The 26,638-nt window shown below is 52.1% G+C and overlaps 2 protein-coding genes across 9 annotated transcripts in view; one reads left to right on the plus strand and one right to left on the minus strand.

Annotated features, from left to right (window-relative positions):
* Positions 1-7,284, plus strand: part of Fnbp1 (formin binding protein 1) — a 116,484-nt gene extending 109,200 nt beyond the window's left edge. For 4 of the 7 annotated variants that reach the window (XM_028757090.1, XM_028757092.1, XM_028757094.1 and 1 more), the window contains one exon: positions 276-1,676. In XM_028757090.1, coding sequence (XP_028612923.1) covers positions 276-454 — 179 coding nt within the window. In that variant the 3' untranslated portion in view covers positions 455-1,676. Of the gene's footprint in view, positions 1-275; positions 1,677-4,639 lie in introns of those variants that run through there. The other 3 variants (XM_028757093.1, XM_028757096.1, XM_028757097.1) reach the window with 1 other exon arrangement.
* A 3,763-nt stretch (positions 7,285-11,047) lies between these two features.
* Positions 11,048-26,638, minus strand: part of Usp20 (ubiquitin specific peptidase 20) — a 31,160-nt gene continuing 15,569 nt past the window's right edge. For both annotated transcript variants that reach the window (XM_028757019.1, XM_028757020.1), the window contains exons 8-25: positions 26,396-26,465; positions 24,738-24,851; positions 23,434-23,512; positions 20,417-20,864; positions 19,885-20,025; positions 19,514-19,629; positions 19,211-19,383; positions 18,656-18,750; positions 17,530-17,563; positions 17,283-17,328; positions 16,539-16,719; positions 16,336-16,462; positions 15,982-16,151; positions 15,818-15,899; positions 15,078-15,186; positions 13,832-13,934; positions 12,817-12,888; positions 11,048-12,426 (exon numbers count right to left, since the gene is read on the minus strand). In XM_028757019.1, the coding sequence (XP_028612852.1) occupies positions 12,266-12,426; positions 12,817-12,888; positions 13,832-13,934; positions 15,078-15,186; positions 15,818-15,899; positions 15,982-16,151; positions 16,336-16,462; positions 16,539-16,719; positions 17,283-17,328; positions 17,530-17,563; positions 18,656-18,750; positions 19,211-19,383; positions 19,514-19,629; positions 19,885-20,025; positions 20,417-20,864; positions 23,434-23,512; positions 24,738-24,851; positions 26,396-26,465 (2,321 nt within the window). In that variant the 3' untranslated portion in view covers positions 11,048-12,265. The remainder of the gene's footprint in view (positions 12,427-12,816; positions 12,889-13,831; positions 13,935-15,077; positions 15,187-15,817; positions 15,900-15,981; positions 16,152-16,335; positions 16,463-16,538; positions 16,720-17,282; positions 17,329-17,529; positions 17,564-18,655; positions 18,751-19,210; positions 19,384-19,513; positions 19,630-19,884; positions 20,026-20,416; positions 20,865-23,433; positions 23,513-24,737; positions 24,852-26,395; positions 26,466-26,638) is intronic.

Raw genomic sequence — 26,638 nt, forward strand, 5'->3', positions numbered from 1 at the left:
AGGTTCCTCAAGGCGCATGAGGCAGGAGTGGGGAGTGGGAGGGAGAGGGGTGTCCTTCAGAGGACCTGAGGATGGGTCCACAGATGGTAAGAGGAACCTAGAGATGCTCGTGCGGAAGGAAAGCACTTAGGGCAGAGGACCCAGCGTGCATCGGAGGACCAAGGGGACATTCTGTGCACAGATCTCACCTTGTCTCTAGTACGCCATGGCCAGGGTCCCCCCTCTTCCCCCTCCCAGCACTGCCTGAGACCTCACGCCTCTCCTTACTCTTCCAGGTCAAAACGAAGGCACCATTTCGGTAGTTGAGGGAGAAACGCTGAGTGTGATTGAGGAGGACAAAGGCGATGGGTGGACTCGCATCCGCCGGAACGAAGACGAGGAGGGTTACGTCCCCACTTCCTACGTCGAGGTCTATTTAGACAAAAATGCCAAAGGTGCTAAGACCTATATTTAAATCACTTAAAACAAAACACAAACCTTGAAAAGCATTGGAGTTGTCGCTCCCCATCACTGTGGTTGTTACAGGTCAGCAGAGAGCAGGAGGCTCAGACACTCGGGGACCTGGGGGCGTCTTGTGCCTGAGCTCGCTTGTCCAACTTGGCTGTGTGCAGAACTGCCACCAGCCAGCCTACAACTGTGTTGTTTGAAATCTGATCGGCGTTTCTATTCCATTCAACAAAATGTGTAGATTTAAAAAGCTGTATGGCAGAGGCTCGTGCCTGTAATCCCAGCACTCCGTAGGCTGAGTTAGGAGCATCCCAGTGAGTTCCAGCCTAGCCTGGGCTGCAGAGTAAGACCCAGTAAAAATAAATAACAAAAGTCCCTTCATCGATGGAGGTAACATCTCCCTGCCCTTGAGTAAAGCCGGTAACGTTTTCTTGGTGCCCGTACCGAGTACCCTGAAAGCTGGAGCTCAGGTTCCCTATGTTATCTGTTTACTGTCTGAGTCTCCCAGACGACCAGAGGATGTCTGGGAAGGCGTGCCCCTTGAGCAGTTGATTGTGACTTGACATTCATCATCTGACTCCATCTGATGGACCAGGGGGATGCTAGAGAATCTCCAAGCTGTTGAGCCAAGCTTGTGCAGCAGCTGGGTGCCCCAACACCCCTGTGGCATGATTTTTCTAACTTGGTTCCATTCCTGTTTGTGGCCAGAGGAGCGGCTTCGCTGTGACAGACCTTGTGTGTCCGCCATTGCAGGCAATGAACTCAGCATGTTCCTTTTTAAGTGGAAGACTGGTTTGTTTTTTTTTTTTTTTTTTTTTTTAAATCTTTGACATCTGTAAGACCCAAAGTTAGACTTTAGCAGAGGATTTGATTTCTCTGGCACATGTGACCTGCCTAATTACAGGCAGAATAAAGTAAAGGGTCTTAGTGTTTTAAAGGAATCTGGGCCATGTGGGAATTTGCATTTTTTAGTCAGTACTGATGCTGGGGCAGAGAGTGACACTAGGCATGTGCAGCGACAGCTGCCATGCCCAGGACTGAATGGCACCCATCATGACAGCCCACCTCAAGACCATCCAGAGCCAACTGTAAATGTGCCAAAATGAGAAAAATGAGAAAGCATCCACCCACATCTAGCTTCCTTTCCACCCTCCCCCCACCGCTGGGCTTGAACTCAGAAATGTACCTGCTTTTGCCTCCTCAGTGCTGGGATTAAAGGTGTGTGCTTGCTTTTTTTTTTTTTTTTTTTTTTTTTTTAATTTGAAGCAGTATAACTAAGCTATCGTAGAACTCACCATTCCCCTGCCTCGGCCTTGTGATGGCTAAGATAAAGATAATATTTCGTATCAGCAACTGCTCTTGGCAGTTACAAAAGTGGCACAAAGAGGTCCCTGTACCCTTCCTGAAGCCCACAGCCGCACCTCACAGTCTGGTGCAGTCTCGAACCGAGCTGACCCAGCCGCCAGCCCTGGTCAGTACACATCAGTTTGTAGTTCACCTTGCCTTTGAGTAACTTTTGCTGTCACAGTGTTTTAAAGTCAGCCATTGTAAGGCTCCTTCAGGAGCTGAATTAAATTCCCCCTGCAGGTGCCCTGAACCCCCGAAGAGCCCGCTGAGTGGGTAGGAGGAAGGACAAACTAGGTGTGTGACCAGATGGCTAGAAAGACTGGGAATAGAAAGAGTAACCCCCTTTATCCACTATAGAACTCACTTCTTGGCTGTGACCTCCTCCTCCCCTTCCTCTCCTTCCTCCCCCTCCTCCTCCTTTTCTTATCTTCCTCTTCTTCCTCCTATCTTCTTCCTCTCCCTCCTCCTCTTATCTTCCTCTTCTTCCTCTCCCTCCTCTCTCTCATCCTCCTCTCCTTCCCCCTTCTCCTTCTCCTCCTCCTCCTTCTTCTTTTTGGTTTTTCTAGACAGGGTTTCTCTGTGCAGCCCTGGCTATACTAGACAGCCTGAACTCACTCTGTAGACCAGGCTGGACTCAAACTCACAGAGATCCACCTGCCTCTGCCTCTCGAGTGCTGGGATTAAAGGCGTGCACCACTCCAACTGGTAGACAGAGGCTGGCCTGAATTCTGTGTGGTCAAGATTGGTAGTCTCCGTAGTTAGTTCCTGGACAACTAAAACTACATAAAATAGACCCTGTCTTAAAAACAAAACTCAAAATATCTCAAAGAGGGGTCCAGTGGTGAGCTGGTAAACGGTCTGCTGGGTGAAGCGGTGGGGTTTCTCTCTGGTTTGTGCAGGTTGGAGTCAGGAAGGTCAGTTGTAAATGGGTCCTGGTTTAAGTAAGTGCTATTAAGTTGACCACCCTAGGATCCCAACGGATGAATGAGCCCAGCATTGACTAAACTGAGGGGTACTTTGTAGTTTCTATCTCCTCAGTGGTGGACATGGAAATTTCTTCCAATAGTTTGCTGTTTAAAAAGGGAGATTGGAGATGTGGTAGGGGGAAGGTGACCTGGTAGGTGAAGACATTTGTCCCCAAGCCTGATGAATGTGAGTCCTGTCCCCGGGACTCACATGATTGAATTAAAAGACCAATTCCCAAAAGTTCACCTGTGTCCCAGAAGTTGACCTCTGACCTTCACACACCGTGGCATATGTGCACACCCACACAAAGCACACGCAAATCAACATAAAAAATAAAAACTAGACAGTTGGGTGTGGGGCTCTTTGCTTGTAATCCCAGCACTTGGGACCCAGACAAAGGTAGATCTTTTTTCAGTTCAAGACCAGCCTGGTCTACAGAGTGAATTCCAGGCCAGCCAGGGCTACAGAGTAAGAGCTTGTCTCAAAACAGAAAATAAATAAATAAGGAGAGAGCCAAGCTGCCTGCTGCTTTCTTTTAGCTGAGGAGCACATCTGAGGTTAGCAGCCGCCCAGGAGCCACGCCCACCTAGCCTCTTCCAGACCCTGCCCTCCTGCCTCCAACCTCAGTGGGCTCAGCTGCTCTTCCCGACTCCCAGAAACTCAAAGCACTTCTCAGATTTAAAAAAAAATAACGCAAGAGCACTTTCTCTCTGGTATCATGATGTACTTAACCATTGCCAAACTCTTTAGACTCCTCCAACCCTTTGCAGTCCGGTGGCTTTTGACATCACTTGTGTTGACCATGTCCGTGATCCCACGCTGCAGGGTATATTTGTATATGTTGCAATTTGGAACCTAGAAGGATGCCTTACACAGTGTTGTCTGTTTTATTTGTTATTCTTCTGCCTAACCACCTTTTTGTTTTTATAACTGCTGGGGAGGCCCCTGGACTCTTGCACTGTAGCTAGGTCCCCGGCTGGCTGCTGCGCACTTGACTTTCTTGTAAATCCCTGGGCTCTGAGTAAGTCGTTTGAACATAGCCATCATGATCGCGTCTTTCTATTCTTATCCTAAGAGAAAAGAATCTCTCTGTCACCCTCGTATCTGCCTCTCTAATAAATATTATTATTTTTCTCAGTGCTGTGTATTTTAAGTGATTTTTCTCTTTTTCAAGAACATTATTCTCTGTAATAAGTGTAACTCTTTCATCTCTAGCACTGAGGACTTTTCAAGCCAAATGCTTTATTTCCCTCCCAAATAATTCTGTCTCTCCGATCTTACCCGTCCTGTCCTGAGGGCTTGGAGCATCTGCCTTTCTTGCATCTTGCCTCGCCTCTGGCGATGGAGAGCTTTCACATTTAATGAGGCCCGGGCAGCCTCAGGTCCCCCTCTCACCGAAAGGTCCATCTTACTGTGGAGACCTATGGTTGCAATGGGAGAGAGGATTTGCCCTTTAACTTCCTCACACCATCCTGGACCAAAAAAAAAAAAAAAAAAAAAAGGTTCAGTTTGTGAAGAAGATGAGCAAGTGGGAAACCTTATTAATCTTTTTGGTCCAGAAATGGGGCCAGCTAAACATGGGAAATAAAAAGCCAGACCTGTCATGCCAGAGTATGGGAGGCAGAAACAGGGGGATCATGAGCTTAAGTTCATCTTCAACTCTATATAGAATTTGAGGTGACTCTAGACTACATGAGAGCCTGTCTCCAACAGAAGATAAAAGTCTCGAAAGCTCCCCATGGCAGAGCCGCTGTGGTAACCAGTTATTCAATCCCCTCCCTTCTCCACAAGGTAAGCGGTTTGCCACTGGCAAACCGCTTGCCTCTCACCTGCTGCTTTCTCTAACTCAGGGTTTTTCTTCTTTCTTTTTGTGCCATAGGTTCCTAAAGGCGTGGTGCCCAAGGCCAGAGTCCCTGTGAGCCTCCCAGGAGCCACCATCATCCAGCCCGCTTGTCCCCACATGCCCCCAGCACCACTCCGGCTGGCTGGGCATCCTCCAGCCCACCTGCAAGCTGGGTCCCCATATCCTGTCTCCCCTTCTCCTTCACAGCATGCTCCTGTGGCTCTGCCTACTGTACGGCACGGGTATTTCTCTTCCGCAGCCCCCTACGGGGGTTGTCCACTTCACTCCGCTCCCTTCCCACACAGGCCACCAGGACAGCTGGACTTGTACCCTGTGTCCTGCTCCTTCTGGGCTCTCAGTCCACCTGCTCATCGCCTGGCCACTCCTTGCACATCTCACACTGTGCCTTTGTCAACTGTCGCCGCTGGTTTCCTGGTGACTAACAGAATCCTGACAAGGAGGGCCAGTTGTGCATCAGGTGGACTGAGTGCCCACGTGTCATCCATGTGTCTCTTGGGACTCATCATCAAATGTGTCCTCTCCAGAGGCTGCTGCCTCAGGCCCTCCCCATCACCCAGCACTGTTATCATCCATACTCTATCCCAGGGGATGATGGTCAGACTGGGGCACCCAGCCCCATCCACCCCCACTCTGGTTCTAAACCATCTACATGGCCCAAGAAGGTCCGTATGGAAGTCCCAAATCCAGCTTGTGGGCCAGCCCTACTGTCTTGTCTGTGTCTCCTTTCTATGAGTGCTGTCTGCCTGTTCATGGTACCCTGTGATGGAGGCCCTCACATCCACACTAGCTCATTACTGTAAGGCAGGCCTGCCAAGTTCCATAAGTAGCATTTCAGGATTCTCCTGTGTTCCCACCAAAGACCTTGTGCCTCTTGTGGTCCCTCCCATGGCTCTGGTCACTGCTTCTGCATCGGGTCCTGTTCTCTAGAAGCCCCAGAGGATGGATAGAACTTGCTTTGAAGCTGTTTCCCTGCTAGAATGGTAGAGCTTTGCGGGAGAACCGAGGTGGTCCCTTGCATCTTAGAGCCACACTTTCTCTCCTTTCCCAGTACAGAAGCACTCAAGACTTGGCCACGAGCCCCTGTGAAGGGCACCCCACAAGCATGAGCTTGAAGAAGTTGGCATCTTCTCCTGGGCAGTTGGTAGCTTAGCTAGCATCAAGTAAGAGGATCAAAGACATGGGAGGCTTAAAACCCAGAGAGACAGGGACAGAGAGGGCGGGCCCTCAGGGTTGGGCCTGTACTTTGTGGAAATGCAGACATTCTCCACAAAGTGGGGCTGGCATACCACCCTGCAGAAAGCACTGTCAACCTCACAGCAGAAGGGAGGGTACCACAGTGGGGAGCAGCTGACAGGGGCCTGGCTTTGGGTTTCAAGAGCAAGGATTAGCTTTCAGGCTTTCTTCGACCTGCTTCCTCCCAAGTAAGACCAAGCCCAGGGTCTGGCACACTGCCCTCTGGGGCCCGTGCAAAGCTGCTCAGGACTCAACATGAGGAAGACCTAGGGGACAGAATGGAAGCCTGGTACCTAAGAGTGAAGACTGCCAGGGCTCTGACAGTCAGTCTGACCTGTGGTCCAGGCAGCTCTGCTCCAGCAGGTTACCAGACATCTCTGATTTTGACCAAGTTGGGCCGCTTCTGTCCCCTCCATGAGGAGCCAGAGTGATCTTTACAGGTCTGTTCACAGACCTCATTAATGCATGAAGGATGAGGAAGGCTCTTGCCACAAAGGTAAAATGGAGATGCTGCCAACCTTCTTCGGATGACTGTTAAAGCCTGTGCCTGTCTCTGTGTCCCTTCACTTCTTTTTTTAACTTCCTGTACTACCTACATCCAGAAAGGATGGAGGATGAGTGTCTTCAGGCCGTTCTCTGAGATAGATGGTCTGCTGTGGCAATCCTGTGGAATTGTACACTTGTGGGGGGAAGGGAATGCAGGATTTCCCCAGAAGCTCTACACTCACTGTCCCCAGGGCCCACTGCCTGTCACCCCTAGCTGCTAGTGTGCTGATACCAGAATGACTCACTGTAAAAGAACCTGCCCTGCAAATGACATAGAGACGAAAATAAAAGAAACTTGACATTTACCGCTTTTTTTTCCTATGCAGGATGTGAAGCTGCAATGGCCCCTCCCCCTAGGCTGAGCATGCTCAGTGGGATCAAGCCAAATAACACACAGGGAGGCCGTATGCCTTCTGGTGGCACCTGTAGTGAAAGTAGAATGTCCACACGAAGTTAAAAAAAAAAAAAAGTTCCGTTCCTGCCAGTATTTTTCCAGAAACTGCAATTTTGTGTTTCTTTTTGATTTTGTGTCTGTACGTGTAACATCCAGAATGTGTCTAATAATGGCCCCAACTTCTCTTTTAGCCTGACATCAAGCACCTTTTAAATCATGTGTGCGTGAATGTGTCTGCATATGTGTATGTGTGTGTGTGTGAGAGAGAGAGAATGTGTGTGTGTGTGTGTGTGTGTGTGTGTGTGCGCGCGCGCCTTGAGGGCATGGCACTGTTGGGAAGATCCTCACCGCTGTCAGGTCTTGGACTTGCCTGTGTTTCTGGAGGTGGAATTAAAACCAAACAAAGTGCTTTCAGTAGAAGGCACTCTTACCTGTGTGATTAAATGTTAGTCCTTTCAATGTTAAATAAAGTATAACTTGTAGTGTACGTGGTTCTCTGTTATATGAAGAAATGACACTGGGCCTAGGGAGATGGCTTAGTGGGTGAAAAGCTGAGCACAGCAAGTGAGTGCCTGCACCCCCAACACTAAAGGGGGGCTGGCACAAAAGCAGGAACTTCCCAGCCACCCACTGATGGCTCAAAAAGTCAGAGGCATGTGCCTTTAATCCCAGCTCTCAGGAGGCAGCAGCAGGTAGAATTCTGTGAGTTCAAGGCCAGCCTGGTTTACATAGTGAGTTCCATCCAGGACACCCAAGGTTACACAGTGGGACCTGCCTCAAATAACTTAAGATAGTGACAGAAGGTAATACCCAATGGTATTGATCTGGTCTCATACATGTAAGTTGATGAACACATCCATAAAAAAGTATGTGCACACACACACACCAGGAGGGAAGGAGGAAGGGATTCTAGTCACAGAAGCTCCCAGGGGTGATGGCTGACCTCTGGTCTTCTCTGTCACTATGTAAACTCAAGAGGAGTCATTGTAGTCAGGGACAGGCTAGAGACTATTTATCTATAAATGTCACTTCTAAGTCATATCACAGTGACACATTGTGTCCAAGAATGGCAGGCACGTGGCGGGAGGGGTGCTAATGGGGGTGGCTGCTTAGTGAGTGAAGATTTCCTTTCTTGGCCCTCCTCCTCCAGCTGGCTGGCCTCTGGCCTCGGGGATGCCAACGTGTGTGGGAGTTTAAGCAGCAGGAGGACATAGCCATGGTCCACTTCTCTTCCCAGTGACTAGACTAGATCTTTAAGCCAAGTCAGCACCCTTTGGCTCCAAAGGACCACATGCAGGCCTGGAATATTGGCACATACCCTTAATTTCAGCACTGGGAAGGCAGAGACAGGAGGATCTCTGTGAGTTCCAGGACAGCCTAATCTACATGGCGGATTTTGAGGCCAGCTAGGACTACATAGTAAGATCCTGTCTTAAAACGGGTGGGTGGCACAGGCCTCGTACTCACTGCCTTGCCCGTTGGAGAGCAAGGTCCCACAGCTAGCTTTGAAATCCTGTACTACTCAGAAGGTGGACATAGGAGGGCCAGGACCAGTTCAAGGCTGGTCTGGGCTAATAAATAAATTACCATTCTCCACAGGGACAATGTCTTGGAGGGCACCAGGTGACTGTTGCTAGCAAAAGATTAATTTTGGAAAGCCATTTCCAGAATGTTCTTTTAAGGACTTGGTTGTTCATACAGAAAGGAATCTGTGGATCTAAGCCAGGTGTCTCCTTGGCTCAGACACTCTGACAAAGCAGGCAACACGGCTCCAATCCAGGAGGTGGGCTGTAGTTCCTTTCCTTCTCAGCAACCCCAGTTTGCCCTGGCCACACCCAGGCCCCAGGTGCCTTGGTGAGGGAAATGTTGACCTCTAGTGGAAGAAAGCTGAACTGGAGTAGCATCCCTAAGCAGTGACTATAGAGGATGCCTAAGAGGCTGGGGATTGGGGGTGAGGGAAAGCTCTCATTTCCCCCCCCCCCACTATCCCCCAATACCAGAGCCTCATGCTAGCTTACAGTAAAATTCTAGGTTTGTGAGACCCACAGGATGGACCCCAAGTCACACTCTTAACTGCTGCTACTGGGCAGTAGAATGGCTCAGAGGATGGAGGCAGCAAAGTAGAAGTCTTTGTGGCTGTGCCTGGTGACCTGGACCTGGGTTCTATCCCTGGTGATGACCGACTCTAGAAGGTTCTCTTCAGACCGTCACGTGTACAGCTGCGACCCAACCTCAACACTCCCCAAATAAGTGAATTCCAAAGAAAGGAACTTGCGAATCGCTGCTATCAAACATGAGCAGTGTGTCCTGAGAAAGTAGGTGGTGGCTGGACAGTGACTACAGCAGCTGGGCATGGCGGGGCACAGCTGTAACCCCGGCTTTCAGGAGTTCTAGGCCAGCCTGAGATATATAGCAGAACCCTGTGTCAAAAAACAATTAAGGTAAACTAAGCTTAGAGGGGTCCATGTCTTCTGACTCTGCCCATCACTCAAAAAGAGTCCTCACTTCCTTTGTCCCTGTAGTCCTTCCCTCTGGTGTTCAAACATGGGAAGGTCGCCAACAGCAGCACCCAGTAGACCCTCTGTGTCGCCAGTCACATCAGGTACCCATTAGGCCCTGACTGTCTCTGTCCAGTTGGTTTTTAGTGACATCAACTGAGAACATCTCAGGGCTACAGGAAGATAATATAAACAAAATGCTCATGTGTGCTTTTGTCCTTAGGACTGGGCAGGCAGGAAGATATTTCCAGTTTTGCAGTGTCTGTCCTGCTAGACACAGTGTCCCAGAAAAGGATAGTACCTAACAGTCTATGCAGGCTCTTATGGGCCAGGTGAGCCCTGCTGAGTGCTTCAGCTCTCCACATGAGGAACACAGGGGGCTTGGCACGCTCACTCTACAAGGTTAGCTGCTCCTTTTCAGGATCCCTGCAGGTAGGTATGGTACATCTATACCAATTCCCCCTTCCTCATCAGGCATGGTCCTGAAGAGAGAGGAAGCCCGATGCTAAAATTCTCCTAACTTCTGGGTCAAAATTAGGCAGTGCAGAGTCAGGACAGTTGTCTTTGCCCTGGATCTAAAGCAGAACACAGGTGGGGAGGACGAGCTTGCTGATGCAGCCCATGCAACTCTGTGGGCAGAACCACAGACAATTAGGACCTGCATGTGTCCCCAAGGATGCTCTGCAGGGATGGTCACCCGATTCCACAGAGAGGCACTGTCCGTCCCAGGCTCTTCCTCAAAGAATCTGTCCTAGGGCTAGAAGCTGGTCCCACCTCCCCAGCCCCCAGGAACTTGCTCTGCTGCTCAGCTTGGGTAAACAGCCACTGACTGGTAACTAGATACAGGCTCACCAGAGTCTAAGAGCTGGGTGTTTATTTCAAGAAAAACTACAGAAGTGTGTGGAGGCAAATTGGGACCTATTTCTAGCTTGCCCATCTCCCCACAGTTGCCAAGCCCCTGAAATAACTCAACAGAATTTCACCTTAGGAAGCCATACACATGTAGTAACTTGTAATGTAAACAGAGGCAGGGCCTGGGGGCTCATGTGGTCCAGCCTGACCTCCAACACATCGGGTGGCCAAGGATGACCCTTTTGCCTCATCCTGCAGCTTCCTTTTCAAGCTGGTTCCACCAGTCCTGGATTAAGTAATGGAGACTGACCCCAGGGTTTCCTGCATATCAGAGACACTCTATCAGCTGAGGTATAGTCCCGGCCGCACAGGTGTTTTTTATTTAGTGGACTTTTTGTTTTGAGATGGAGTCCTATAGCCCAGGCTAGCCTCCAACTCACTATGCAGCTGAGGATGATCTTGAACTCTTGACCCTCATCCCTCTGCCTTCCAAATGCCGGGCACATCATTACTTCTGGCTTTGGGAAGGTTTTAACCTCGCTTCCTCTTCTCGCTCCTAAACCCTTCAGTACGACGGGACATCAGTGGCCACCATCTGCTCACAAGACTGGGACATGCTTGACTACTGAGCTACACTCCAAGTCCCCGATTCTATGCTTGTAAAATAATACATACTCTAATTCTTCTCCCCCAGAAAGCAAATATAAACAGGACTGGAGTTGGGAAGCTGCCATGCGGGGTGTGCTGGTCACTAATCCCTGCAGGGCCCCCTGTGGGGTTGGTGGGTTTCAGGAAAGACACGGTATTTCAATTGTTCCAGCTCCTACCAGAAGCTTCCACAGGGTCTCTGGCTGCATTCATCACCATTAAAGGCAGACACCACAGTGTCACAGTACAAGCTAGGGGCAGGAGAGGAACATGTATTTATTGTGACATTCTGAACACAAACCAGACTGCGTCACAGTAGTGCAATGAACTAAGGGCTCTACAATAGAGACTTCAAAAGAAGGCAGCCAACAGGGCCCGTCCCAGCAGCAGCCGGCCATGGATTCATATGCCACCCACCACAGCGGGATACTAAACACCAGGTCTTTGTGAGCTGCTGGTGCCCACTTCTAAAGAGACTGGTAGCCCCTGGAGCCCTCATGGTCCCAGGATCCCCCCTCACTACCCCAGACTTAGCTTTGAACACCATGCCCTGGAAGTTCTGTTCAGGATTCTCTAGGACCCCAGACACAGGGCAGTGTCTCTAGGCTCAGCAGGTCCCAGTCCCTTTGCAGTAGCCTAGCAGAACACTCTAGGCACATGCCTGTGTGAGAGGCCACAGATCACATTCCCTCGAAGTTGGCGCTAGATGCCAAGGCTGAGGAGTGGGGCAGGGGATCAGGCTCACTCTAGACCACACAGAGGCTGAGCAGGCATCAAACAGTGGGCCAGTGCATGAGGTATCTGTTCCCCCCCACCCCGGGGCTTAGGAGCCACTTCAAAGGGCAAATGACAGCCAATCTACCAGTGATCTCAGCAGGACAAGGTGGCAGGTCCTCTACCCTCTAAAGCAAAGCTTGCACTTTCTCTGTTCCAAGCACAACAGAACAAACATGGGCAGCTGGGGCCTCCATCATGATTAGGAGGGGCTGCTGGCCTACACACAGAGCCCCTATCCCTTCTGCCCCTGTGCATGGACATCTACCTCTCTGAGTCCCCAAGGTGTTGGGCTAAGTATACAGCACATAATACCCAAAAGGTGCAGCCACTCCTAGCCCCATCCTAGGGGACAGTATTGGCTAAGGAGCAGCATGGGGCTCCTGGGACAAAAGCTGGGCCCAAGTTAGCAAGAGGGCAAGTCTGGGGGGGACACAGCGATGACAGTCAGAGTCCTCAGAAGTCTGAGTGGATATATTTCCCAGCAACTCTCAAGGCGGGCCAGCCGCTCTCGGCCTCTGTACCAGGCACACAGCAGCTCAGCTGCAGGACACAGGGCACAGACACACCCTCTGGGGAATGTCGAATACCAGCCTTCAGGGACAGTGGGCACACAGCAGGACACAGCCTTCAGAGGGATGCAGGGCTGTCTGGAGAGGGAGTAGGGTAAGCCACAGCAACTCAGTGTGGCCCAAGTCACAGAGCCCGGGTCTCAGCCTCAATCTTCTGTTCTCCGTGCAAGCTTTCTGGGTCTGGGAGCTGGGCCACATTCTGCCGGATGGCAATCTCAGGGCCACCCCCATACAGACTGTTCAGATAGGTCCAGGTCTCCTCAGAAATCTGCCCATAGTCAGCCCCTGTGGAATAGGAGAGGCACACTTACACAGAGGCCACATTGTGTCCAGTCCTCAGGGTACAGAACCCTGGGGATGAGGATGGGGATGGTGCCCAGAGGGGAAGGACAGTAAACACAGGCCCTCCCAAAAAGCTGCTGCACATAGAAATGCCCTTCCTCTAAGAGCCCAGGGGGACACGTCTCTGGCTGTTGTCTCTTGTTTCCCAGGGCCTGGAGGACCTGCACAGAGGCCAAGTACCTGAAATCCCCCTACAAGGCCTCTGGGCCTGGACTTGGATAAAGACTTTGAGACAGACAGCAAAGCTTCCCGGAAGGACAGGGAACTCCCGTGGGAACCTGCTGGTCTGAAGGTAAAAAGGCTGGCTGGGCTAGTAGGTTCTGGGAGACTCACCCTGCTTTAGCTGGATATGGCCACTGCCTTTGACCTGTGCAATCCTGCTGTTGTCGATGGGCCCGGGAGGCTCTGGAATAGATAGCTTAGTGTTATAGGTGGTACAATCCTTCATGAAGGCTTACAGGGGCCAGCCTGGCCTCAGGTCAGAGCCATGGCTAACAGAGCACACTTGGTGCACCAAAGTCTTCCTCTTGATTGTAACCCAACCTCTCGACTCTGGACCCAGAAAAGGGGACACCTCGAGGACACGAGTTCCTAGTGTTTTGGTGATGGGCATCAGCGGTGGCTGCCCTGTGCTGAGTTCGCTTTCCTGATCCCCCACCTCATCTAACCCTCAGTGACTATAGGAAAGGAGAACTGTTTACACAGGACAAGTTTGGGCAGCTGGAGAGCACTGCCCTGCTCAGAGCTGATGGAAGGCAAGGCCAGCAGCCAGGCTGTGGACAGAAGCCCAGAGCTCCGTCCCCAACCACAGCTGCACTGACTGCTGCAGCCAGCAGGGAACAGCGTGCTGGGCAACAGTAACCCAGCACTCTCCAGCGCTGGCTGGTCATGCTCTAAGAAGGAGGCAAAGGCCTGGCACATGACACTTCTGGGTTCTGCCAACCTGCCAGGCACCCAAGAGCCTGGCTATGAGAGTGGCCCAGATCCAGGTCTGCTACTCTTTCCTGCAACTTTGAGAAATCCTGGCAGCTCACTTATTACAAGGCTGTCTTCATTTCTGCAATCCAAGGGGTCAGACAAGTCCTCCAGCCTTCCTAGAAGTCTACAACTATCCACCAAGGAGGCAATCAACCCCCAAGCTCACGGCCTTGCAGGAGGGAGGAGCAGCTGCCCAGCGGTCAGCAGGAGTGGAGGGGGGTGTGTGCAGGGTAGGAACAGTGCTCTGCCACAGCGGCTAGGAGAAGAGTGGAGGCAGCCTGGAAAGCTCCATGCTCTCTGCATCCCTGGGATAGAGCACTAAAGACTTGCTGGGCAGGTCCTACCCCAGGTGGCCTGGGGCACTACTCACCACTGTCCTTCCCCTTGACGAAAGCCTCCCACTCTCGGAACCAGTGCATGCTGATGCAGTAGATAACGGCGGGAGAGTCCTCGGCCTGGAAGGCCTTATTCAGCTGTGGGGCACGGCAGGCAGACAGGGCAGTCAGTCATGACTTCCCAAAGCCCCGCCCCAGGCCCGAGTCTCTCTAAACACTGCATAACCCAGGCAGAAAATCAAATCTTTGCACATTCAAGAAAAGAGAAAGTTCATAAGGCTGGAGCGATGGCTCGGCAGTTAAGAGCACTCACTGCTCTTCCAGAGGACCTGGCTTCAATTCCCAGCACCTATATGGTAGCTCACAATCATCCATAACTCCAATCATGACACTCTGCTCTGACCTCTGAGGGCACTAGGCAACACATGGTACACATACATATATATACAGGCAAAACATTCAAACACATGAAATAAATCTTACACTTCCCAATTCCCCCACTTACCAACCAGGTCATGGCAGATAACACCTTTAGCACTTTCTCAAGCTGATTAGCTCACAGAGCAGATGCTACTCTCTCCCCTGACTAGACAGAACATCTGCTCACATGGTTCACCATTCCAACAGCTCCAGTGCTTGAGCTGGGCATGACAGCAGGGCATCACAGGTGCTACGTCACACCTACAGGCCGGCACTAGTGCCTCTCCATGCCAGAAGGCAGAGACCTTAGATACTTTTTTTTTTCTGTTTTTTTTGTGACAAGGTTTCTCTATGTGGCCCTGGCCGTCCTGGAACTCACTCTGTAGACCAGGCTGGCCTCGAACTCAGAAATCCGCCTGCCTCTGCCTCTCAAGTGCTAAGATTAAAGGCGTGCGCCACCACTGCCCGGCTAGATACTTCTAGCCACTATTTTAAATGCTTGAGGACCTGTCCTATGTCCTGTTGTAAGCAGTATGAGGACTGGCATGGCCCCACCCACAGCAATCCCTGCTCCAATCCCTGCCAGGCCAGTGCTCCACTCCCCAGGTAACAAGCCCCTCACACTTTCCATGAGCCTCAGGTTCCCTCCACGTGAGAGTGTAGAGCCTAGCAAGCCTCAGCTAGGAGTGCTCCCCAGGGACAGCAGTGCTCCTGGGACACTCAGCTTGAACCACTGAACCAAGGCCAGAGCAGAGCACACAGCACTTCCTACAGTCAATGCCTGTGCTAGCACAGGCCCGTTCAGCCCCACCCTCCACTCCTCTGCAGCGCACTCCCACTCAGCCTGCTGCCCACATGCACCTTGATGAAAGTGTCAATCTCCACTCTCCTGCGCTTGGCCAGGGCCTCAATCTCCACCTGGCAGATGGAGCACACATACAGATGGTTCACAGCAGGGCCACCCCCAAACCTGCTCGGGAAGGGAGAGAGAGAGACCCAGCATCAGCAGGGAGGTCCCCTCTGTGCCCTCAGTTGTCACCTCTAGCATACTCTTGAACACAAAGGCTGGCCTAGGTCTCCTGTGTCTGCTTTTCTTAAAGGTGCCTAGAACTCTGCTTCACCCCAAGGAGTACCAGAGCCTTGAGGCCTGAGTGCAGGACAGTGAGGCTGCAGGTGGGAGCTGAGGTCATCAGCCTGGAGGCCTTACAGGTCAAGGGACTGTTTCTCACCACCTACTGGCAGCTGGCAGGAAGCCCTGCCTCCCTTCCCAAGGCTAAATCCCACAAACCCAGCTCCACAGGAACCTGGGACAGGGTTCCCAAGGAGAACTATCTCCTCTTGGTGTCACTGCTCTTGACCCTGGAAGTCCTCAGGCTAGCTCAGTTGTGCCCCACCTCAGAGAGTCGTGCTAGGGTCAGGTCAGAGGCTTCTAGTAGGAGCTTACCACCAACCTTGGCCTTGAAGGCAATATTCAAAGGGCTTTCCATGGCAGAGCCCACAGGCTGACTGCTTCTCACTATGTGTTCCTCACTGGGACTTGGAGAAGGTAGGGCTGCTGCTCTGCTGCCCGGCTGCCTCCCCAGCCAGCTCCCAGAACTTACCTGCTATACAGGTGCTCCCAGACACTTTGCGGCAAAATGACCACCAGGTCATCAATGTAGTGGTATTTGTTGGGTGGGATACCTGTGAAGGAAGCACAGGGGGAGAGCTGGGGCTTGGCCTGCCCCACCCCCACCCTCATCTCGCCCAGGCACAGACTGCTCACCTCCATGGGAGCACAGGAAGGTGTGGTTGGTGATGGGCCCTGGCTCTGCAAAGGTGTTGAACTTGTTGAGCCATTCTCGGGACACATAGAAGCGCAGCAGGCTGGGTTCCCGCATGGCAGCCAGGGACACTACCTGCTGCCGCTCACGCATGGCCTCCTCACTGCTCTTCCTGGGATGGAGAGTGTGGTATGAGCCACTAGCTGGTGCCAGCTTGTGCATGGACACCAAGCCATGCCATGGCCAGGGTGTACGCAGAGCTACCCCTTAGCATGCTGGGGCACCACAGAAAAGCTCAGGAAAGCTAGCTCAGAGACTGCAGCTCCAGGGAGCTATGCAAAGGCCCTCAGTCTCACCTGTAGAACAGCACGTAGGCCTCCACGTTCTGTACCACTGTCTCATGGACCTCAGTGACATACTGGTCATCGAATTCATACCACTGCCCATTGATCACGTTCTGACAGTAGGCAGTGTAGTGCCCACCTGATAGACAAGCAAGAGATGACAAAGACCACAGGGACGAGGCACTGCAAGAGGTGCCCTGCTGGGGCATACTTACTGCCTGCTGTGCCATGGTGACAAATGACAGAGAGGAGGTCATAGGTGGTGACCTGGGACGTGCACTCCTTGGCTAGAAAAGGGCGTAGGTCAAGTCCCTCGAGGGGGAAAGAGACATGGCTGCTGACTTTGAAGGAGTACATCACCTCATGTCGGAAGCGCTTCAGGTGGACACACAGAATCTGAGGGGAGAGGGCAGGTGCCAGTCACGCTGGGCATCTAGGGAAGATGACAGGGAAGCTCACAGATAAGCTCCTGCACAGGCTCAGGCCTGTGGATCTGCATGGAATCTATCACACACACCAGAGACCTACGCATGGGAGCTAACAGCCCCACCTTCTCATGAGGACCGGCTGCCTGTGGTGTGGCTGCCAGAGGGACTGGCAGCAAGCTGGGCTGGGCCCTGTAGACAGCTGACTCTGCCCCAGCCTGCCACGCTTATTTCCCAAGAATTCTGACACTGGCTTGGGCCTTGTCTCTGTTCCAACTACAGGAGACTGTACCAACCACAGCCACACTGCTAACTTGGGGACTTCAGCAAGCCCCCAAGAGAAGAATGAACTCAAGTTCAGGGACACCTGTCACGACGGATCCCTCTGTCAACTGTCCCTGGAGTCTCTCGGGCAAGTTTCATGGCCTTCTGTGCTTGCACAGGACAGGGTCAGTCTTCACCTGGCCCCACAGGCCATTCACACCCCCTATCCACATGGACCCCAGTCCGACAAGGCCAGGGTGGCTCCCTCACCTCAGGCAGACAAAGGACTTTACAGTACTTCACGCCATTCCGAAGCCTACAGAAGAGGACATGAGAGTCTCAGTCAGTCACCAAACACTAGTCACCTTGGAGGCCAGTACGGCTGTCTGAGAGAACCCCGGGGGCAAGTGCAAGCAAGAGGACTCTGGGGACAGGAGGCTGGGGACAGGACTCTGGGGACAGGAGGCTGGGGACAGGAGGCTGGGGACAGGCCGCCCTCCCCCCCACTACAACTCACTTCTTACATCGCTCGCAGCTGTACATGTTGTCACCTGCACAGGGGGACAAAGGCCAGAGGTCACCAAGAGGTGAGGACAAACGGGCAAATACGAATTTCGTTCAGGGGGAAGTGACAGGATTCCAGAAATAGTACCAGAAAGAAAAAAACCAACCAACCAAACTACCAAACAAAAAAACCCAGACTATTTGACCCTAGAAGCACTGAAACTCCCCTATGGCCAGGGCTAAAAACAAATGAAAAGGCAGAGGCAAAACAGGAGGGGATGCAACTGGCAGGTGATGGGCTCACACTGCTTACAAAATAAACCAACTCCCTCAAGCTGTCCTCTGGCCTCCAATTGTGCAATGTGGCTTGTGAACAAACAACAATAAAAATATATACATATATATATTTTTTAGTTTTTCAAGACAAGGTTTCTCTGTATAGCCGGGGCTGTCCTGGAACTCACTCTGTAGACCAGGCTGGCCTCGAACTGAGAAATCTGCCTGCCTCTGCCTCCCAAGTGCTGGGATTAAAGGCGTGCGCCACTACCGCCTGGCCATAGATAAAGTTTTAATGACATTTGAGCCTCCAAGCTGGTCATGGTAGCACACACCGACAACCTCAGCTAGAGGAAGCAGAAGCGGGAGGATCAGCAGTTTAAGGCCAGTCTGAGCTACACAATGAACTTGAGGCCAGCTTGGGCTGCATGACACCATCTCAAAACAAAACCAAAAACCAAACAAATAATCAAGGAAGTACAGAGCTAAAATGAAATGTCCCTTCTGCCCACTGAACTGATGGAAAATAACAACAGATCAACAGCCCAAGAATCACAGGCAACAGTTTGGGAGGTGTCCAAGCATGCCCTAGCTAGCAGGTGGACATTTACCTATCTCGGTTTGTTTGTTTGTTTCTCATGTAGCCCAGGCCTCAGGCTGAGGACTTGAGCTCACTATACAGCCCAGAATGGCCCTAAAGCCGACCTTTGCCTCTACCTCCAGTAAGCTGTCAGTGGGATCTAACAGGGTCGGTTCCGTAAAGCAAAGTGGCCCTGGGTCCATTAGGCCGGGTCTGCAGGCTGGCTGAGGCACAGTCCCAATGGGCTCCACATAATCCCTCTCCCTATAGCCAGGCCACTCACCCTTCAGCTCATCAGCAGCAAAGAAAGCAGCCAGGCAGTCTTCCAGTGTGACAACAGGTCCCCAAAACCAGCTCGGGGTACAGGATACCACAAACCTAGACAGACAGGAAAGAGATGACAGGTGCTGTGGCCTGGGTATGGGGGTATGGTGGAGGTTGGTTTGGACCTGACTGGCAGCTTGACAGAGCCAGGAGATGGCCACTGTGTATACAAAGGCTGGTAGGGAGGGGTTTACCTGCTCTCCCCCTAGGCCGGCTGCCTCGGGATTAAGGAAGTTGCCTGGGATTTTTCAGATCAGGCCTTGGCAGGTGAGATGCTGCCTTATCTGCTGCTCGGTCACTCTCTGGGTTGTCATTTGTCCTCTACCTTCAACAAGTGTCGAGTCTGGGCTACCCCAAAGTGACCAAGACCCTGAACCCAGCAAACTTCTCTGCATCTTCTGGCCTCCAGCTCCCCTGATCCATGGGCTCTATGAATGGCTGTCCCTGCATTGCTGGTAGACCCAGGAAAGCCAAGCCAGACCGGAAGCCCCAGCTAGTAGGAGGATGGGCATACCGTCGGATGTACTCCACGATGAAGGCCAGCCAGCCCTGAGAGGAATAGCTGTCCCCACAGGCACCCGGCTTGGCTGGTACATTCTGGTAGATGGCAGAGTGGAGTTTGGCTAGGTCTTCCTTGCCAGGGATGGGCAATGACAGGTCCTGGAATGTCTCCACTGTGGTAGACACCTAGACGGTGAGGATCAGCCTGCTGCTCAGACAAGTGAGGCAGACAGCCTGCTCCTGAGAGAGGAAACGCCACGGCAAAGTCCACCCTGCCCAGGTAGTAAGCGATGTCAGCCTCCCCTAGGGTACCTACGCGGTCACAGGTAAGACACTGCACTAGGCTGAGGACAGAGCCATTGAAGACGTCTGAGATGACACTGCGGTAGCTCTGCTCCTTTCGCCTCCGGCCACCAGTACTCGGCACCTGGGCTGAGAACACAGCACAGGACTAGGCCAGCCTCCCCTGCCTGGCAGGCACAGGCACAGACAGTGGCCCCCTGTTTACACAGTTCACCCCTTGGCACCTTAGCACCACTGTTCATAAAATGGGGCTCCCTCTCACATCCCAAGGCTGTTACAAGGGTTTAAGAGCTCAAGTGAGCAGCACACAACCTGAACCAAGGTTGAAGTGCCCCAAACTGGTCACTATGTCATCCCCAGCTGAGTTCATTACTGTCCCCGAACCTTTCTTGAGCACGTACGATGGCCCCATCCTCACGGGGCTTGCACGAGGAGGGCTGCTGGACAACTTGGTATGGCCCTCGTGGTGGTGGACAGGGCTGCAGGGGCGAGAGGAGCTGCGTATGTGGGCTTCGTTGTCTGGCTCTGGGGACAATAAGGGGAAGTTCTGGGCCAGGGCGGCCAAGCTAATGCTCTCCATGCCAGCTCTGAGGCCAGAGCAAGAGAGCCTGTCAGTATCTCCTCCCAGGGATAATGGATGACTCCCCATATCTTCCTATATGTCCATCCTCAATGCTATCAAACACACTGGGATGTTATCCAGTCCATTTCCAACTGAGTCTCAAGACTAGGCCGAGCTATGGCTCTGAAAGCCTAGACCTAGTATGGAGGCTGTTCACAGCCTGTGAGGAGGGTTCAGGGGCTGAGTCTCCCCCACCTTCTAGCTACTGCATTTTAGTGCTAGGCAGGCAATGGACATAGGGCTTACAGGCTGTGACTTCCCAGTGGCCCAACCAGTGACATGGCTGACTGATACCTGGGGTCTGGCAGGGGCTGGTGGGCCTTGGTGATGGTGGCTGGGCCTCTCTCGATTGGTCAACAAGGGAGGCCATGGCTGTGTCCACATCTGCGTCCTCATCCACTTGCTCCGAGTTGGTGCGCTGCTGGCCCCAGGAGAACTTGCGGTCCTTCATGCGCTCCTTCTCAGAGATGGCTCGGCCCGCCTCATCTGAGATCAGCAGCTCCATCTCAGCCTTTGAGCTGCCTCCACCACGGCCCTGCCCATCACCCTCACCCCTGTCACTGCTCGAGTCACAGGACAGAAACTCATCTTCTGACGGGCTCCGGTCGCCATCACGCCTCTCGTCTGTGTCACTGGAATCTGAGTCCCGAGCATCAGTGAGTGCTGCCACAGCAGCCACCATGGGCTCCTTGAGCTCCTCATGAAGCTGGTCCATCAGGCAGCGGAGGAACTCCTGAGTGTCCTGCAACCAGGATCATGTCATGGGGGCTTTCCAGGGATAGAAGAGCCACCATAGGCACTGCTGCTTCTACCTATAAGGTGCTGGCAGGCACCGTGCAGACAAGCAGCTGAGCCCCCTGAGGCAGTCTCCACCACAGTTGTTCCGGCCCCCTCCCAACCAAGGTTCAGAGATACTACAGGTCTCCTCCAGGTCACACAGTCAGGGTGTAAGCCACAGAACCCACGCCGACTCTGCTTCTGCACAGTGTTGGAGGAAGAATGAGCGGCCACATCTGGCCACTGAGATCTCCTTGCTCCTTAAGCAGGGGCCAGCAGGGCGGCAGGGACCCCAGAAGGATGAAAGTGCAGGACACTGAAAGCCAGACCTGTCAAGAGTACTGCACTGAACAACGCTACCCAACACAGGCAGCCACGCTGGCCCCTTCTCTACTGTTGCATCTTCCTGCTTGCTCACATGCCACACCCTGTGTGTGACACAGTGGCAGGAGAGGCCCTGGATGCAGAGTCCCACTCTCCTGACTCACATGGGTAGGACATGGACTAAGTTGCTTCCCCTACAAATATGGTGCCATTTTGAGGACCCAGTACCTAATTCAGCCCTGCAGGAAGCTAGGAGGTGGCCCGCCAGCAGAGCCACCCTACTGAGGTAGTGATGGCAGCTGACCTCAAGGGCTGAGGGGGCATTGACAGACATGGGCTACAAGCCTCGCTGTAGCCTGACACCCCCCCCCCCACTACTCCTGGAGCACATGAGAGAAGCAGGTTCCCAGGCAGCTGCCTGGGGGTCCGTCTTGGATAGAAGTCCCTGGGAGAGGTCAGGACCGAGTGGAGACAAGTCCTCAGCTTGTCAAGTTCCCACTGCTCCTTCCTTTTATAAGAGTTCTCAAGCCATGTTGGAAGAACATGGACGCATACGGCCACCAATAGAGGCCTAGATCAAAAACACCTGTAGGCTAAAAGGACCGAGAAAAGCAGTTTCTGCTGGGACCCAGATGGATGTCACCAACAGCCAAGCAGCACCACTGTATGGTGTCCACCCTGCCTGAAGACAGCACAGCTCTGTCCAGAATAAGGGCCACTTTGTGGTAAGGGCTAAGCTCCACTTACCCTACCCCTGCCACCGTGTACTGTGTGATCTGGATGAATAGCGTCTCTGAGCCTTGCTCACCTGTGACAGTGCTCCTTGTGGTAAACAATGAGCCCAGGTCACTGGGGTCACAACTTCATAAAACAGGAAGAACACAGGTAGCTTGGACTTTTTTTTAGGAGTCCCCAGACTAGACTGGGTGGCAGACAAGAGAGAAGGCATCCCTAGCACCTACCCCTGTGTCAGAGGGACCAACATATAGGCAGCAGAAGAGGCGATTTGGCCGTGAGCCTCTGCCCCTTGGCTAGCCCCATGGGCTCTGCACGTGTTGAGGAACTCATATGGCACATTCTTGGTTTCAGAATTTCCTTCCTTTCTTGGCTTCCTGGGAACTCACTGTTCCAGGGAACACAGTGGCTAGCCACAGACTCCAGAGCCCCGCCTGCCTCTGCCTCCCGAGTGCTCGGATCAAAGGTGTATGCCACCATGCCTAGCACATGATTTTCTAAACAGGACCAGCCTGCTCCATATGGTGAGTTCCAAGAAAATCAGATTTACATAGTAAATGGCCTTACGCAGAAAAAGCCTGGCTTGAAAAACCAAACCAACCAACCAACCAACCAACATCATGCAGCAACAAAAGAAACAAATCTCCTCTTCCCACCAAAAAAAGAAAAATGGTTCTGTATGTAAAGTGTCTGCAGTGTAAACCTGAAGGCCCAACTGTGACCCTCATGACCACATACAAAGTGGGGCATAGTGCTGCATGCCTACAATCCAAGATCTAGGGAGGCAGAGGCAAGAGGGTCCTGGTCAGTACATCTAGCCTAATTGTGTGGTCCGGGTTGCTAAGTGATCTTGTCCCAGAAAAATAAGGTGGGGAGTGATTAAGGAAGTACATCCAACATCAGTCTGTCCTACACACCACACACACACACACACACACACACACACACACTAAGTAACTAATAAATTAATAAGAAAAACCTCGCTGGGCAGTGGTGGCGCACGCCTTTAATCCCAGCACTTGGGAGGCAGAGGCAGGTGGATTTCTGAGTTCGAGGCCAGCCTGGTCTACAGAGTGAGTTCCAGGACAGCCAGGGCTACACAGAGAAACCCTGTCTCGAAAAACAAAAACAAAAAACAAACAAAAAAAAAACAAACAAAAAAAAACAAAAAAAAACAAAAAAAAGAAAAAAGAAAAACCTCTGAGGAGCCTCTCTGCCCTGAGCTGAGGGGCAGGGATGCTGCAATAGGTGACTGGTGCTCTCCACGGCTTACTGGCTGTGTGGCTGGCATGGGTGACAAGGTCCCTTAAGCCTCATTTTCCTTGTCTGTGAAGTGGTGCTAAAGGCCAGTAGGTTACTGGGAGACCTCATATCCTCGTGAGTAAGAAGAGCTCTGACAACAGATGCCTGGCCTCTCTGCCTGCTGCTCGGGCTGCTCAGGCTGGGCCAATGTATAAAGCAGCTAGACAGCTTACCTGTTGGGCATAGCCTCGGAACATCGGGTTGACCAACTTGATCCCATGGGACAGGCTGGTGGGGACCACATAGCTTGGCCTGTGGGAAGACCAAACCTGCTAGCCTAGGTGGCCAGCCTTAAGCTACACCATTTGGAAAGTCAAGAGGGCAAGAAAGATCAGACCCCATAGGGGCTGTTCCCACCACCTCCACTGGCCCCACTGGCCAGGAGATAAGTCCATAGCATTCACATCCAGAAGTAAGACACCAATGCTTCCTGAGCTAGCAGAGGTCCCAGGGGGTAGTGTGTTTAATTTCACTGTAAAATGTATATAAAGCTATCCTCATTATGAACAATAATGTGCTCATTGCTGAAAAACCTAAAACTTCACAAAAGCACAATGAAATGCTATCACCAAGATGTCCCTGCCCTGAGTGCTGCACAGTAGGACCATAGCGGTGTCCCTAGAAGAGCATGCTTAGGTACACACAGGGACCTCACAGCACCGTGGACCTTTGACCCATGGAACAGCACTATCAACTTCTTAGTCCACTTCCAACCTAGTGTGTGCCTGTAGCTCATGTTCAAGTGCTCCCAACTCTGCCCTTTTTTATTTTTACGTCTGCTCTGTTTGTTTGCTTGCTTATAGAAACCTGAGGTCCATTTTGTTACAGTTCAGGACAGGGCAGAATACTGTAGACCTTTGCAGTTGCTGGGAGGAGGGACAAGAGGAAGACGGAGAGTTGGTTTTGAGTCAGGGACTAAGAAAGCAGGCAGGCTCAACAAGGGAGGGTCAAAAGTGACTGACGTAAGCCTTCAGGGAAAAGCTAAGAAAGCCAGAGGGTCAGGACAAGCAAGGATGTGAAGCAGGAAGAGAGAGAGAGAAGTAATGAAGGTGTGTAGGCAACTGCTTCACCTTCCACTTGCCCAGGAGACCCAGCCACAATCTTCATCTTAAACTCACTTCCCTCTGCCACAACCCTGGCTTGGCAGGCACCCAACACCCCTGTATAAGCACCCATCCCCAACTACAGTCTCAGCGGAGACCTGACACTGGCAAGATGGTCTCCAGGCCTCGGGAGAGACATCCATCTAAACAGCTGCCACCCAGGCTTGCTGTCTGTCACACGCTCTGAGGCTGGGAACAAGATGGACGCCTCATGCTTGGTATCTCTGTCCCCACTCACCAAAGGAAGTGGGTAAGACCAGACATGTAGTGCAGGGTCTCATGTGCGCGCATGCGCCGTGGAGGAACCCAGAGGAAGTACTCCAAAGAGGATGGCAGTCCTGCCCATCACTAACCAAGATCAGACTCACACTCACCGTTTCTTGTGCCACACCTCAGAGATCAACTTCTGGTAACTTTTGCACAAGGCAGGCTTCTTGTCTGTGCGCACCAGGCCACCACACTCCAGGAAGAACTGGGTGAGTGGGGGGCTGGGTTGGGGGTGAAAGCCAGGACAGAAAAGAAATGGAAGGAACATGGTGTTATTGAGGAGGAGCTAGAGATGACTCAGCAAGTAAAGCCCGATGACCCGAGTTTAATCCCAAGGCCTAAACGGTGGAAGAAAACAGCCAGCTCTTAAGGTTGCCTGACTCCCTCATGCCCACACATACACACTCACAGTAAATAAATAGCATATCTTAGTTAAGGAGCAAGGTGAGCACAGGAGGTGGAAATGGCCACCATACCCAGAACTTGCTGCAGATGACTAGAAGGAGCCCACCTACATCAAAATCCCCCAAATTCACACTAAAGTCTTCAAAGACAGGACCCTTAAGTAAGTATCAGATTACTATGGAATGCTGGGACAGGCCCCAGGCCAGTCTCATTGGTGTCCTTACAGAGGAATCTTGGACACACAGAGCAACCTCAGACATGTGCATGGAGGCAAAGAGCTCACAGACACATGGTCACCTACAGAGAGAGAAGGGCCTGGGAAGACACTGCTACAGAGCGGGCCTCCAGAACTGAGAGACAGGAAGGCCTTGTCATCTACAGGAAACAAATACCCTCTCTCCTGAGTCAGACGAGAGCTTCTGGCACAGGTCCTGAGGCTGGGGCCCTGTGAATGAACGGGGTGGAGGTGCCCTACTCCCTACAGTGCCCACACTGCAGGACTTGTCAGGCAGGAGGGCACCTCCTCAACTCCCCTTTCTGCATATTTTTAGAAGTTATCACACTGCAAGAAAACACATATTCACACACACACACACACACACACACACACACACGAGCAAACAATATCAACTGACCATGAGATAGCTATCCTTCCAGACATTTCGAGGTATTCATATCTGTTCCCTTTTTCCCTCCTTCCTGCGTGTCCTGTGTGTTAACATACAGCTATACATAGGAAAAAGGGAGGGCTGCTGGCTTTGCTTTATCTCTGTTGTGTCAGGTGTGTGTGTGCACACATGTGTGTACACGTACAAAACAATAATCATACACACTCTCAATCACAACTGTGAACAGGCCTGCACCCCACTGGCATGCCCTTTCTACCAGCCTGGTTCTGCACCACCCATTTCAGTAACTGTTGGTCTATATTCCCCCACACCACTGGGCTACAATGACTTTACCTTCTTCCCCCCAAAAAAAAAATTTTTATTGGGGGAGAGCTATAAAACACTTACAGTACAAGTTTACAGTCACAATTTGTAGTGAACCGATTATGAATTTACCTTCTTGCAGATAGGTCATGTGCACATGGGTTGGGGGTGACACCCAGGGCCTTGCACATGCTATGCACACCCTCCACAAGTGAGCTACACCCTGCCTATGGTGCCTTCTCTTCCATCCGAGGGCTCACGAGACTTAAAGGAATGGCAGTCACCAGGCATGCCTGGTTTTAGGGGTCTTGAGGTGTATCTTATGGAATGTCTATAGACAATGTACACCACACAGGGTGGAGGCTGTTGCTCTTTCTAGGTTTTGCCAGGGACAGCTCCTGCCCTTCCCTCAGGAGACGGCAACCTACCAATTAGACAAGGCCTGCAGGGCAGCATTCATGTAACAGGAGTTCCCCAGGTTCTTCATGCCTGTGAGGCCTAAAGACAACATGGAGGAGAAGGGCTGAGAAGCCTGTCCAGAAGAGGGCCCTCAGAAGTCTCCCCTACTGAGCTCTCTACACCTCAATCCTAAAGACAACATGGAGGAGAAGGGCTGAGAAGCCTGTCCAGAAGAGGGCTCTCAGACATCTCCCCTACGGAGCTCTCTACAC

Source organism: Grammomys surdaster, unplaced genomic scaffold (assembly GCF_004785775.1).
Source record: "Grammomys surdaster isolate TR1022 unplaced genomic scaffold, NIH_TR_1.0 126133, whole genome shotgun sequence".
Classification (NCBI taxonomy): Eukaryota; Metazoa; Chordata; class Mammalia; order Rodentia; family Muridae; genus Grammomys; species Grammomys surdaster.